At 43.9% G+C, this 14,165-nt stretch overlaps 1 protein-coding gene across 4 annotated transcripts in view; it reads right to left on the bottom strand.

The window, feature by feature from the left end:
- LAMA5 (laminin subunit alpha 5) overlaps positions 1-14,165 on the bottom strand; it is a 230,839-nt gene that overhangs the window by 173,130 nt on the left and 43,544 nt on the right. For all 4 annotated transcript variants that reach the window (XM_081010969.1, XM_081010970.1, XM_081010967.1 and 1 more), the window contains one exon: positions 9,004-9,156. In XM_081010969.1, the coding sequence (XP_080867095.1) occupies positions 9,004-9,156 (153 nt within the window). The remainder of the gene's footprint in view (positions 1-9,003; positions 9,157-14,165) is intronic.

The following is a 14,165-nucleotide window of genomic DNA, read 5'->3' as shown; positions in this document are numbered from 1 at the left end:
TGCTTTCGGTAAAACTATTTTCAGTGACCTCCAAATTGAGAGAATCTTGCTAATGGACCATTACCTTCTATATACATCATTGCTAGCGCCCAACATTTAGTCACTTTTGTCATAATCAGAAGGGGAGTACAGTAATGGGCAAAATTATATACATAGATGTTGTCTCGTTGTCCGTGGCTTTTATTAAGTTTGCTAGCATCAAGGAATCAGGGTCACCAGAGGCAATGATATCAGCGCAGCCAAATCATGCCTTCCACTACTGGTTAAAGATGGCTATATTGAGAGTCCCATGGACTGCAAGAAGATCAAACCGATCCATTCTTAAGGAAATCAGCCCTGAGTGCTCACTGGAAGGACAGATCCTGAAGCTGAGGCTCCAATACTTTGGCCACCTCATGAGAAGAGAAGACTCCCTGGAAAAGACCCTGATGTTGGGAAAGATGGAGGGCACAAGGAGAAGAGGATGACAGAGGACGAGATGGTTGGACAGTGTTCTCGAAGCTACCAGCATGAGTTTGACCAAACTGTGGGAGGCAGAGGAAGACAGGAGTGCCTGGCGTGCTCTGGTCCATGGGGTCACGAAGAGTCGGACACGACTAAACAACTAAACAACAACAACAAATATTGCCATGACTAGTTTTTCCACCCTTGATGTTATGACACCTGGGGTACTTTGTTGCTAAAATGGAAAGGCAGAATACAAACCCTGAAGGTACTTAATTAGCTGCAGAATAACCACAGGAGAGGCCCTCTCCCTGATCTAGCAACAGTGAAGTAATAATGAAACTTAAGCAACAACCAGATTTGCTTAAAACAAGATTCACCCCAAGATTTTCAAAAGCACATGAGTTACAAATCATCATTTTCCTGCTGCCTCTGACTGCAACACAGAAATTGGGCTGGAGACGGAGGCAAACAAAGGTTTGTGGTGTGTTTTCAGGAAGAATTTGAAACCCAGGTTCACTGGCAGCGCATACAGTTACACAAAGGCCTGAAAAGGCAGGCTGGATCCTGGCCAGGACCAGAGTTCGTACTGAGCCTGGGTGGGTGCAGCCTTTGTGAGGGACTGAAGGGAGATTAAGCAGCAAACAGTTTTGCAGCAATAACAGCAAGGCAATGATGAAGCTGGAGAACAGATCTATGTTTGCAGTCTTGAGTCTGTGTTTGCAATTGGAGACAATGTGCGAAGACTTTGAAAGGGCAAGCCTCTTTCCCCTTTCTAGGAAAGCTCAATATTGTTACATATTTATCTGAACCTGAATCACCTGGCACAGACTGACCGCTTTGGCAGTTCTGTGTGAGCTCCCTGCCAAAAACAAACCACAATATGTGGCCAGGAATCCTCAGTCCTGTATGCTCAATGTATTACAGAACATGCATATTTCTGAATGTATTTAAATGAACAGCTTGGGCCCTTCATTCATTGGAACAAGAGACTGCCTCCTTCCCAATAACCATCACAATTTGTACATTCAGAATTCTGAATACTCCCAGGACTGTCAGTTTTGTCCAGGGACTGACAAAGCACAAGCCCAAAGTCAAGGGTGAGGAACCTCTGCTTCAGCCAACAAACCTGCCCAATATTGCTGGGCTCCAAATCTCAGCAGCCCCAGCCAGCGGCGTAGCGTGGGTTGTCAGCACCCGGGGCAAGGCAAGTAATTTGCGCCCCCTAACCCCTAACCTGCCGCCGCTGCCAGCTTCTTCTTGCTGCTGCCTGGGCTGGTCTGGTGTGGTTCTCTCCCGCGCTCAGCGCTGCGCTGGGCGGCCGCTGCACTGTCCATCCCCCAGATAGTCCCTCGCTCTCTCTCCGCACCGCACGCCTGGCACCCACCCCCTCCACAGTGGGCGGTGACCCAGCGGCTCGGATCGGATTCGCACAGCCAGCACTGCAGTGAGAGAGAGTGAGTGAGCCAGGTAGGGGCAGAGAGCTGCGAGTGCGAGCGCGCCCCCCCAGATGTTGCGCCCGGTGCGGCCGGCCCCCCCTGCACCCCCCACGCTACGCCACTGGCCCCAGCCAGCAGGGCCAATGGGTAAGGATGGGAACTGAACTCTAGAAACACATTGAGGGTCAGAGTCTTCCACCCTCTAGCACATGTTTTCCTTCTCATCTGCAAACTATGTTTCCCAGCCTGTCGCTACCCAGAGTGGTAAATTCAACCTCTTGCCCTGATACACATCAAGATGGGAATTCCACCGAAAGGAACACTGGGTGAAGGAACATCAGCTGCATTCAGATGCGCAACTGATGTCACTCCTCTGAATTGCATTACTTGGAAGAGGATGTGCATCCCAATGCAAAGGAGCAGAGGTCGCCTTGGCAACAGGAACGTGTTCCCTCTTCTCCTCTTTTACAAACTGTTTCACATCCTTTCTCTAAGATGGGGAAAGCATGGTTCTGATTACCAAAAGCAAGTGGTAGAATGCGCCCAAATGTGTTGTTGGCCCAACCCTACCAACTACTTCAGAATTCTTCCTTCAGCTTTGAAAGTCCAGAGATCCTTGATTCAACAGTAACAATGTCCAGCAGAGGAAATGTCTGCTTCGACGTGCTCAGCTGTAGTCACTCCTCCAGTTGCAGTCACTTTCAAACAGGCCAAGAGCAGCCAGTTATCACGCAGCTCGCAAGAAAACGGCACATCGCTCACATCTTCCTAATAATTACAGACCAAGCCCCCTGAAATTCCCAGATTCACTGACATGTCTGACCTTGCTCTGGACACAGTTCACCTCAGGGTGCTTTGCCCCTAATCTTTGAAGAATCCAAGTGTGTGTAACAGAAGTGGCTGGCCTGGGGGAGAGGGTGGGGTGAGGGGGAAAACCATGCTTAGCAACTCCCAGGTGCAGTCTGGAGTCTATTCATCCTTCAATAACTGAACAAAGCAAAATATATTATATCTTTTTAAAACCTTGATCAAAAAAGACTGAAATAATAATAATTTATTATTTATATCCTGCCCATCAGCTGGGTTTCCCCAACCACTCTGGGCTGCTCCCAACTGAATATTAGAAACGCAATGCAGCATTAAACATTAAAACTTCCCTAAACAGGGCTGCCTTCAGATGCCTTTTATAAGTAAGATAGTTGCTTATTGCCTTGACATCTGATGGGATGTCCCACCACAGGGGGCCACTACTGAGAAGGCCCTCTGCCTGGTTCCCTGTAGCTTTGCTTCTCGCAGTGAGGGAACTGCCAGAAGGCCCTCGGCGTTGGACCTCCAATTGCCTGCACTGGATTTATTAATTTTGGGGGTGGTACTATTTTAGTACTAAATGGATAGATTGTTCTTTAATTCAAAAAAGAATAAATAATAAAGACAATATGGATATAAAAGAACCCCAAATGCCACGTCTTTCCAGAAACTGTTTTTTCACCCTGAGAGTAAACTTTCCTTTGGATAGAAAGGCAGAAAGGAAGTGGCATAAAGCATACAGACTGGCAATTGTTCTTAAAAGCAAGGGGGGAAAGTTAACAGGTTAGACCACAATAGCCTCCGTGGATGAGCTTTTCCTGAAAGATTTCAACTGTGGTGGCTTTCAGAAAACCAAAGACGCTTCATAGGGAAGAAGACAAATGATTCTTTTCTATAGAGAACACCATTTTATTACAATCACTAAGGGAAACGACATTAAACTGACCCTGGAGGAAGAAAACTAGTTCTTTCTTCTTTTTCTGAAAGCTGCCAACAAGCACCACTTTTATCTCCTCTAAACACAACTCAACTAGTGCTACATGTGCTGAAGGCATAACTGCTGCAGCTCCCTCTTTGTGTACCTTTCTCTTCTCAGACAAGCATAGGATTTGAAGGTGCAATCGGACAGCAGGAAGGACTATGTTAACTCCATGCTTTAAAAATTAAAAATTCTTGCCAATAAAAGCTAAATTCTGCATATGATTATGAAAATCATATGTTGCATAGTTCTGCTTATTTTGCATAACTTTTATTTTTTACTACTTTTCATGAATTAATTTCAGCTTGGGGGGGGGGGAGGAAAAAATCTATCTATGCAGGATACAAAGTTGTGCCATTTTAGCAGGCATTGTCCAGTGCACTTTTGTGCATATCTTCAAAGCCACAAGAGCTAGAAACCTACTTTATGTTTAAACTGCAAACTGAGATCTTACAAAGTCGTACGCCCAATACCACAATCTGCAGATTTACCTGCAGAATGGTAGCACACATATATAGTGGTACCTCGGGTTACAGGCGCTTCAGGTGACACTATTTCAGGTTGTGCACAGTGCCGAACCCGGAAGGACCAGAACGGGTTACTTCCGGGTTTTGGTGCTCGCGCTCGTGCATGCACAGATACACTAAATTGCACTTTGCGCATGTGAAAAACACTAAATCGCTCTGGGCTAAACTTTTCCTTGTGTGTCACAATAGAAGAGGATTTGGTACTTCAGAACATTATCATCCTCTGGCTGTGAACACACTCCAAGTGGTGTAGTCTGTGGCCCAAATAGGCTCCCAATCTTCACATGCAAGGACTGTCACATGTCTCCCCAGTATAACTCACAACCAATACCTCCTTTTAAGGAGGATTGCAACAGCCTGTACAATCTTAGCTGCAAGCATGTCCTGGCATGAATGTTCTCTTTTTGTTGCTTTCCAAGACCCTTAAGCATTTCTCTTCACGCAGCTATCCACAAAATACTAACATCATATAAACTTTTCTGTGGTGTCTTGGCCTGGAATCACCTTCATGGGAGCAGATGTCAGGGATCTGGAAAGAAGCCAGCTCCTCAATATTCCTTAAAGCACTTTAGTCTCTTTGCTAATAAGGACAACTGCAACTCCCTGATACCTATTGTATCTGTTCGTTTTGAAATCAGGACAACCATTGTAGGCAAGAATCCCCACCTCACCTATAACCAAGCATTGACAGAAGGGGGGGGGGGAATAACCACTGGAGTAGTCTTAAGTTAATGCTGATTTAAGGGGTATCTAAACACCATCATCTTGGGGATATGTCCCTAAGGGGTGAGGAAATTCTGAACTATAGGCCTAACTATCACCTTGTTTAGCATAAGATTAGTAATGATCAATAAGTACATATCAGTTGGCACAAAATTGTTCATTTTCTTTATTCTAAACTGTACATCTCCCCCCCCCCCCCAAATTTAGATTTTCCAGCAAAGGAGAGACAGTAGGATGTCAGAAAAGGACATATCGTTTTGCTGGACACAACAGTTGGCCAGTTCCACAGACAAGTTCCATATATCTGTCATTCTAAGATATAGCAACCTGTATTTAAATTATATAATAAAAGGTTTTCAAGGGTTCAAATTCTGCAGCCACTACCACAATATCCTGCATTTGTAGAACCACTGACCAGGGATCCAACCAAACATCTGTAACATTTACAAGCTCTAAGAGCTACCAATTTAACCAACACCAAAAGTTAAATGCTTACTACTGATTACAAAGGGACGCGGGTGGCGCTGTGGGTAAAACCTTAGTGCCTAGCACTTGCCGATCGCATGGTCGGCGGTTCGAATCCCCGCGGCGGGGTGCGCTCCCGTCGTTCGGTCCCAGCGCCTGCCAACCTAGCAGTTCAAAAGCACCCCCGGGTGCAAGTAGATAAATAGGGACCACTTACCAGCGGGAAGGTAAACGGCGTTCCGTGTGCTGCGCTGGCTCGCCAGATGCAGCTTGTCACGCTGGCCACGTGACCCGGAAGTGTCTGCGGACAGCGCTGGCTCCCGGCCTATAGAGTGAGATGAGCGCACAACCCTAGAGTCTGGCAAGACTGGCCCGTACGGGCAGGGGTACCTTTACCTTTTTTACTGATTACAAAGACGAAATATTGTTCTCTTTTTGCTCAATCCACCGAGAGTTTCCTAACCAATTTGCTCACTTTATAACCAGTAGTCAGGGGACATCAAGATGCCAGGCTACAGCTTGCCTCTGATGATCACAGGTTAGCATCAACCATTCTTGCTGATGATACACAAATGTCTGCAGCTGAGCTGAAACAGTTACAATCCCACCCCCACCCAAAAACAGATACCTCCAAATAGATAATCAAATGAATAGCCCTTCCCATTATTTGGCAGAACCTCCTTGACCTCCCCTGCCAGAGAACTGTAAACTTAAAGCCATCACAGGCCATTCACTACATGATGTGAGTCTATTATATAAATTACTCAGGCTGGGTGGCCCGCCACTTCAGTTTTTATTTTTATTTCCCCCCCTCCCTTGTCTCTTTTTCAGGTTGTCATTCACTGGCTGGGGATTCCAGTGCTCCTCCTTGCTTCTTTATTTGTGGCCCTGCTACTCAGGACAGATGGGCAGGCAAGAGGAAAGGGCACAAACAAAAGAACAGCTTGTTAAAGGGGAATAATAGCAGCCTCATTCACAGGGTTGTCGTGAGGGTAAACGAGGCAAGAGTTGCCATGCACTTTGTACACTGAAAACGGCTACAGAAAGGAATCGCCATCATCAGTAACAACCTTATCAATTGCAGCAAAATAGAAAAGAAACTGCAAAATGCAAGGATATGCAACTTTGTTTTGCCTGGCTATATCCCCATCATTCAAGGCATCCTGGGATGCGGACGCCAGGCTCCTTGCTTGGAAATCTTAGCCACTGCCACAAGTATAGGTGGTGATAGCACACTGGCAAACCCCAACAGCAACTATTTTGCAGCTGTTGACTTCACCAATCGAGCTAAGAAGCCGTCTCCCATAATTTACTCAACTACTGATACTCCTGCATCCTCCAGGTCTTGATTTTCCTATTTCTAGCGGTGCAGGACGCAATAGCAGCATTTTCATCTGATGTGAGACAGTTTGGTTATCAGTCTAGTTATCTTAGTTAACAGTTTGCAGATAGGAATAAAACAAGTAACCGAATTGTTCCTGAAGATCGTAGTGATCCATACACCTGCAACCTTTGGAGAGAGGCAAACTTTCCTCGCAGTACATAGAGCTTACAGGCAGGAAAGTGGCATTGAAATCTAGTTTGAATTACACTACCACAAAAATTAGCAGAATTCTGATATATCGACTTCGCACGAGAAAAACAACACACAAGTGGAATTTCCGAAGCCACAAGTAAACAGACCAGGCTGTTAGAAAACAAATGTCGTGTCTGCCTTTGCATTTAGTGTTTTCTAGAAAATTGAACCCAAATGTTTCAGAAGCCAGTAGGGTGGAACAGTAAACCTCCAGTCTGCCTGCTGCGACACTATAGTCCTTTAAATGCTACATCATCAAAATCACACTCCAGAACTGAATGCTCGACTCACTGAATTCCAAGGAGGGAATTGTTTACAACACAGACTGCTTCCTCCGCCTATTCTATTCAGCAAGCAACTGGTAAGCCAATTCTACCCCAGACGCTTTGCCTGTCACACTTGAAATGAAAGGCTGGCATATAGGTTACTGTCAGACCTTTCAGCAATGGAAAAGCTCTCACCAAGGAGATATTCAACTGCCTCCATCCCCAGGCATTCATTCTAGACAGCTGCCCTCCTTGCTTCATGTATTGGAGCTTTGTTTAAATATTTAACTAGAGTGTTTCAAACTGAAGCTGCCTGCTTTGAAATGAGAACTAGTCCACAAACAGGCAAAGCCAATGGCCCTAGGTCATAGAACTGCAAAAGGCACCTGGAAATTACCTTTCTTACTGAATCCCTGCACTTGCAAAGAGAAAACAGTGTCTAACTATTCCTTTGTGGAGATTTCTGCAGATAAGATTGGCAGATCCATTAAAACCAAAGGCTTACAACCAGTCAGGGTTTTCTACGCACAAAAATTATATGGCAATCGTTGTACACACGCACAGTTATTTTGCAGAATTTGTGTTATCCCTTGCATGCTGGTGTCAAACACTGTGCATCTTGGAATTCTCCACTTGTCTAGGAAAAGTTTAAAAAAGAACCAGGAGCATCGTTATACAGTGTATACTCTCTGATTAATCCAGTTCAGTTTGCTGATACATGTGCAGTGGTACCTCTGGTTAAGAACTTAATTCGTTCCAGAGGTCCGTTCTTAACCCGAAACTGTTCTTAACCTGAGGTACGATATAAAACAATGTTCTAGCAGCCTACATCACACAAACGGGCCGAGTGAACCACTGTTTCTTAAGATATGAACAGTGACCCAGAAACCAGGTTATCAAATGGAAGGAAAGGTTATTGGACACCAGATACTTTTCACATTCAAAGCATTACACTTGGTCTTGACAGGCCAGTATGAACTCTGATCCCCAAAGGTCTGAGCTAACATTCAACAACAGGATATCAGCAATTTGCTTTAAAATCCCTGAAGTGACTTCTCAAAGTGCAGTTATTTGCTTTCTTTTGTATTTAAGTGGCGTGTCACCTTTCAGATGCTTCATCCCGCCTGCGGAAAAAGATCCCGAAAGCTCATATGTCCACACGATCTCACTAACAAAGAACAGGCCAGTATTGACTTTGTGACTTCCCTTCAACCGCAAGGTCTCAAACCCATTAAATACATCCAATTAAATATATGGAATATACGTATGATGGCCATTATGGAAGTGTCCCTTATGGCTGGCTTATCCCTAGAATCAAGATGAAAGCTTTGCCTGCTCTGTGTCACTCCCTATTGCAAGGAGAAGGGTTCAAGCACAGCTTTCTCACAGGAATGTTGTTGGTCTAGGTGCAGAGATACCTCACATTGCAGAGCAGTAAAATATGCAGCTCAGTCCCTCATGCAGCCTGATGCAGTAAGATTCTGTTCAATATATATACCGCACACACATCTGAAGCACTTTGCAAACAAGGTAACCTTGCTATTTATACATGTAGTGCTATAGCTCTGCAAGATTCCGTTGTCTTCTGGACAAGACTTTGGGGGCGACCAAACAATACAGTGACTGTAGTTAGCTAAGGAAAGTTGCAGGATTTCCAATGTGTCCTGTTGTGTAACTCAAAAATCAATGAACAAAGAAGTACTCTCTTGTCTATCAATATCTCTGCAAAGTAAAAAGGGTCCCTTGATCAAGGAGGATGATGTTTTCCTGCAGTTACCTGTCCAAGATCCAAGGTGACGTTGACCTCGTTGAATTCCAGCCTTCGTGAAAGAGGAGGGCTTTGCCACCAGCGTTCGGTGCCATCGATAGCATTGGTGATGGGATGGGCTTTGTTGCTGTTGGCCGATGAGCAGATGTCACAGTACTGACCCTGTGGTTAAAAAACAACAAAAAAGCAGAGAAAAGGTTTCCATTTTTATTCAGGAAGATTATGGATCCACACCCTCATTCCACACCCATGATCATAAACATGGACCATATTCAGTGCTCCAAGGAGCCCAGGGGCAATAGGGAGGCTCTCAGCCCTAATTAGATTGAAAAATGTGACAAAAACTGAATGGAGAGAATGTGCAAGCTCATTCATGAATCTCATTCATGTAGTGCTAAGCCACAGTGGCAAGAGAGAGAATGGAGAGGTTATTCTGTCCAAAGGCCTGTGAGAAGTGGTGTTTGGTTTCTCACAAGCGAGATAAAACTGTACATCATATTTATGAAAGTCCTGGGAAAACAAATCCATCAACCTTGTACATCAGTCCAGTTTGTTATCTTAGCTAGTTAACAGTTTGCTACAGGGCCAAAGTCAAAATGCTGATCTTAACCTTAAGCCATCTTAAGTGTTATCTTGCTACCTCGCAATTACAGATTGATAAGTATAGAATCATAGAATCATAGAATCATAGAATCATAGAGTTGGAAGAGACCACAAGGGCCATCGAGTCCAACCCCCTGCCAAGCAGGAAACACCATCAGAGCACTCCTGACATATGGTTGTCAAGCCTCTGCTTAAAGACCTCCAAAGAAGGAGACTCCACCACACTCCTTGGCAGCAGATTCCACTGTCGAACAGCTCTTACTGTCAGGAAGTTCTTCCTAATGTTTAGGTGGAATCTTCTTTCTTGTAGTTTGGATCCATTGCTCCGTGTCCGCTTCTCTGGAGCAGCAGAAAACAACCTTTCTCCCTCCTCTATGTGACATCCTTTTATATATTTGAACATGGCTATCATATCACCCCTTAACCTCCTCTTCTCCAGGCTAAACATGCCCAGCTCCCTTAGCCGTTCCTCATAAGGCATCGTTTCCAGGCCTTTGACCATTTTGGTTGCCCTCCTCTGGACACGTTCCAGTTTGTCAGTGTCCTTCTTGAATTGTGGTGCCCAGAACTGGACACAGTACTCCAGGTGAGGTCTGACCAGAGCAGAATACAGTGGCACTATTACTTCCCTTGATCTAGATGCTATACTCCTATTGATGAGGCCCAGAATTGCATTGGCTTTTTTAGCTGCCGCGTCACACTGTTGGCTCATGTCAAGTTTGTGGTCAACCAAGACTCCTAGATCCTTTTCACATGTACTGCTCTCAAGCCAGGTGTCACCCATCTTGTATTTGTGCCTCTCATTTTTTTTGCCCAAGTGCAATACTTTACATTTCTCCCTGTTAAAATTCATCTTGTTTGTTTTGGCCCAGTTTTCTAATCTGTCAAGGTCGTTTTGAAGAGAAAACTCTTCTCTTACACTGTCTCATAAGCTCTGATCCCACTTCACACAACAGTGTTGTATCACTTTGCAATCTACTCTAGAAGCACAGCCAGGTAGATTATTCCTTAAGGGGTGACTGTGGTCCACCCTGAGAACAGTAGTTCTGTTCTGGTCACAAGATACCAGGACTCTTTCCAATATCTCTTCTCACAGTTCCTCCTATACCCACACAAAGGCCACAGGGCTTCTACGATTCTCTTTGGCTTCAGGAACAGCTTTTTCCACCCTCCCCATAGTCTGTCTCTAGAAATGCAGAATGCATACATTCCAACAATGTTCTGTGACGATATCCCTGCTGTCTGGAGAAAAACGAAAGATAAACCAAACCAGTCACATCTGCTATGCATTTTAGGAAGTTGTTTGCTTGCTCTTTGGACACCTCTTAAAATAACAGTAACACAATTCTGCATGATGATTCCTGAAATCAAGAAGCATCTGTTTAGATATAGTTGGGCGCCATTTTGAATCAAAATAGTGGGCTGAACCTTTCAAAGTTGCACAGATTTTATCCACCGATTTCAAAACTGCACTGATTTTTTTGTGGGGGTTTTTAATAGAATTTCTGAGCAACATCAGGTATGAGGCTGCTGCTACTATAAAATAAAAGATAGGAACTGTAGAAGAGTAACTACATGAGTTACATGGAATATCTAAGTTAACGGTCCAGCACAACTATGGACTGACTGGGTAAATCTGGGCAACATGCCTGGGAGCCCAGTTTTCCTTGTGTGTGGGGAAAAATGGAAGAAAACATGTTGTGTGGTTGGAGAGAGTTTTTTAAATGAAGCAACCTGCCCTGAGCCTTAGAGTTAGGATGGGCTGAAATAAATATGTTGCTAGTAATGCCAAGCCAAGCACATTTGGTCTAAAAATAAACGTGACATTTGTATCGAACCTAGAGAGTTCTTTTGTTTATTTGTTTTAAATGTTTTCGGAAAAGTGAAGCATTAGGTCAAAAGTAGGGTCTCAGCAGGGGCGTAATTTGCTAGCAGGATTAATGGCCTTCTGCTCTAGCAGTAGACTGGATCAGTGCCTCCACGTAGGCCTGCCGTTGGTTGCTATGGTAACGGCAGCATGACACCAGGCCGAACTGTCAACTTCTTTCAGGCCTTTGGCTCTTCTGTGAAGGAAATGAAGCCAACACTTAATGGGAAAAATGGGACAATTGATTTGCTGCAGTAATAGGGTTGCCATACGTCCGGAATTTTCCCAAGCCAAACCGGTATTCAGCCTCCTTAAGCAACGTCCGGGTGAAAATGACTGAAATGTCTGGGAAAATCCAGACATATGGCAGCCCATGTTGGTAGTGTAGATTTTGGCAATTTTAATTAAAAATACCTCAAAAACTTTTGCTATTGTTGTTGAGATTTGTCCCAAGATCACTAGTTCACCAAGATCAAACGTTTGCCAACGCTGCTCATCTATCATATTAAATAAACAAAATCATTTCTCCCATTAGGGAAAAATCTATGTGGGAGCGTGAGTTGGTGTTTGGTTTCTCACAAGCAAGATAAAACTGCGCATCATGTTTATGAAAGTCCTGAGAAAACAAATCCCATCAACCTTGTAGATCCAAGCAAATTGCAACAATAGGTTAAAATTGCAACAATAGGCTTTTCTCAGGAAAAGAGATGGGAGACCTAGAAAGGTTTTGCAGCAGCAGACAAGGAAGTTACAAAAAGGGTTGTGGAATTTAATACCTCGGCAATCAGAGCAAACTGAGATAATGGAGCGGGTTTGAATGGAAGAGCTTCCTCTCAAGCAATTGCAAATCTAATCCTTTCTCTCATTTTAAATCTCCCATTTAAAGCAAAGGGATTGTTGAGGTTTTTGCAGAGTGTAATAGAAACCTGTGAGGAAGTACGTTAGAACCGGGAAAACTGATTGGACAATTTTCTAGCATTCTTGCATTGTGTCAATCCAAAAGCTACTGTCCACACAGGTCCATTTTGTACATCAGTTGATGGATTAGGCCCACTTGAAAATTGCTGAGGGCCTTAGCGGACCACTTAAAGGTTATTCTAGCAACTGTAATGTGCTGCACTATTATTATCTATTATTTTTATTTATAAAATGCCCTTCACCCTGAAGTCCCAATTCAAAATAGAACATTAAAACCATTTAAAACAACATGCAACCACGTTGGCCACTGTACTGTACATAGTGCTGCTACTATTGCATTTTTTTCCCAACACAACGTGCTTTAATCAGAATGGCCTTTCAGATATCTGCTTTCTCCAGTCCGCACAGAGCTTTTAGGAGTGATCAGCTTACTGCCACAATGGCAAACCAGGATTTCAAATACTCATAAGCCGTGTATCAACTGTGCCAATTGCTGCTGGTTCAACCATTATAGCAGGATCAGCATGCAAGGGAGCAGAATACCTCACCAACAGTATATAAAAAAATACAAATACAAAGGCCAGCTGTTTAAGGATGGAAAAGTACAGCCCAAGGTATAATATCACACAGAGAGAAAGATCAAGCTCTCTCTGCCATTAAAACTTCCACTATCAGCTACACAGTGTCCCTTCATCAGAGGCACAGAACTCATGGCACAATGACTCATACACGGCTCAAAGGGAATTTGGGGGATCAAAGGGAATGCATGCAAACTGCTTCTGATTTTTGTCCGAATCCTGCTCAGCTTGACCCTCTCACTGAAATCAACGGGACTTAAAAGCGCTCACTATGTGCCCTAAGTTTTCTCTTGAGTAAGAGACACTAGTCTCTCATGGGTCTCTCATAGTAGACAGCCAATGAAACAACCCCATGCACACACAAACCTCCCATGTACTGTACTGACATTCCAACCACTACTATAGGAAATGGAGAAAAAGGGCAGTAGTAAAGAGAAGAGCAGAAAATATGATAAACCCCTGAGGGCACGATGCAATGCAACCTCTCAATTTTTAAAAAATGGCTTTCAATTTGGATTTCTGCACTTACTGCTACAATGAATTCATAAGGATTGCCCACTTTGAGATTAACACTCAAATAATTATACTGGAAGTACAAGAATAAAAAGATCCGTTGTTACTACTACCACTAATATTGAAGTGTTTAGGGTTTTGTTACTAAATAGCAGTTAAAAACAACAACCCAATAATAAGCTGTTAAGTTGTTGGGGTTTTTTTCACCTCAATCTTAGGAGAAATAGGGCATTGTCTTTTACAGTGTCAACCCATTGATTTACGTCGTTCAGTATTGCCTCTGCATGATTTCACACACAGTGGTATCTCCCCACCCTATAGTGGACATGCTGGGGATTAGAGCTGGGGCCTTCAGCTTGGTGGGACCACTGAGCTAGCTCCCCCTTCCCCAACCTTATATATTTATTTACAACAATGATGTGATATGGACAATAGAAGGATGCTACAAGTCCACAGGCCTATGCGAAGTGGCCATTCATTTTGATGCTTGCTCTGTACTGCTTTTAAACGTTTTTATGTTGCTGTTTTGTGAACGGGTGGTATATAAATACTTTTATATAAAAATAAATGGCTATAAAGAACCCATGAGGTATCATGGTCAAGAGTGTTGGGCTAGGGCCTGAGAGTCCTTGGTTCACATCTTCATCCATTCATTCTCTCTCTCAAGCTAATGTACCTCACAGGACTGATGC

This window comes from Podarcis pityusensis (genome assembly GCF_964106645.2).
Source record: "Podarcis pityusensis genome assembly, chromosome: 6".
NCBI classification, from domain to species: Eukaryota; Metazoa; Chordata; class Lepidosauria; order Squamata; family Lacertidae; genus Podarcis; species Podarcis pityusensis.
The sequence above is the reverse complement of the archived record's forward strand: the minus strand, read 5'-3'. Positions and strand labels throughout refer to the sequence as shown.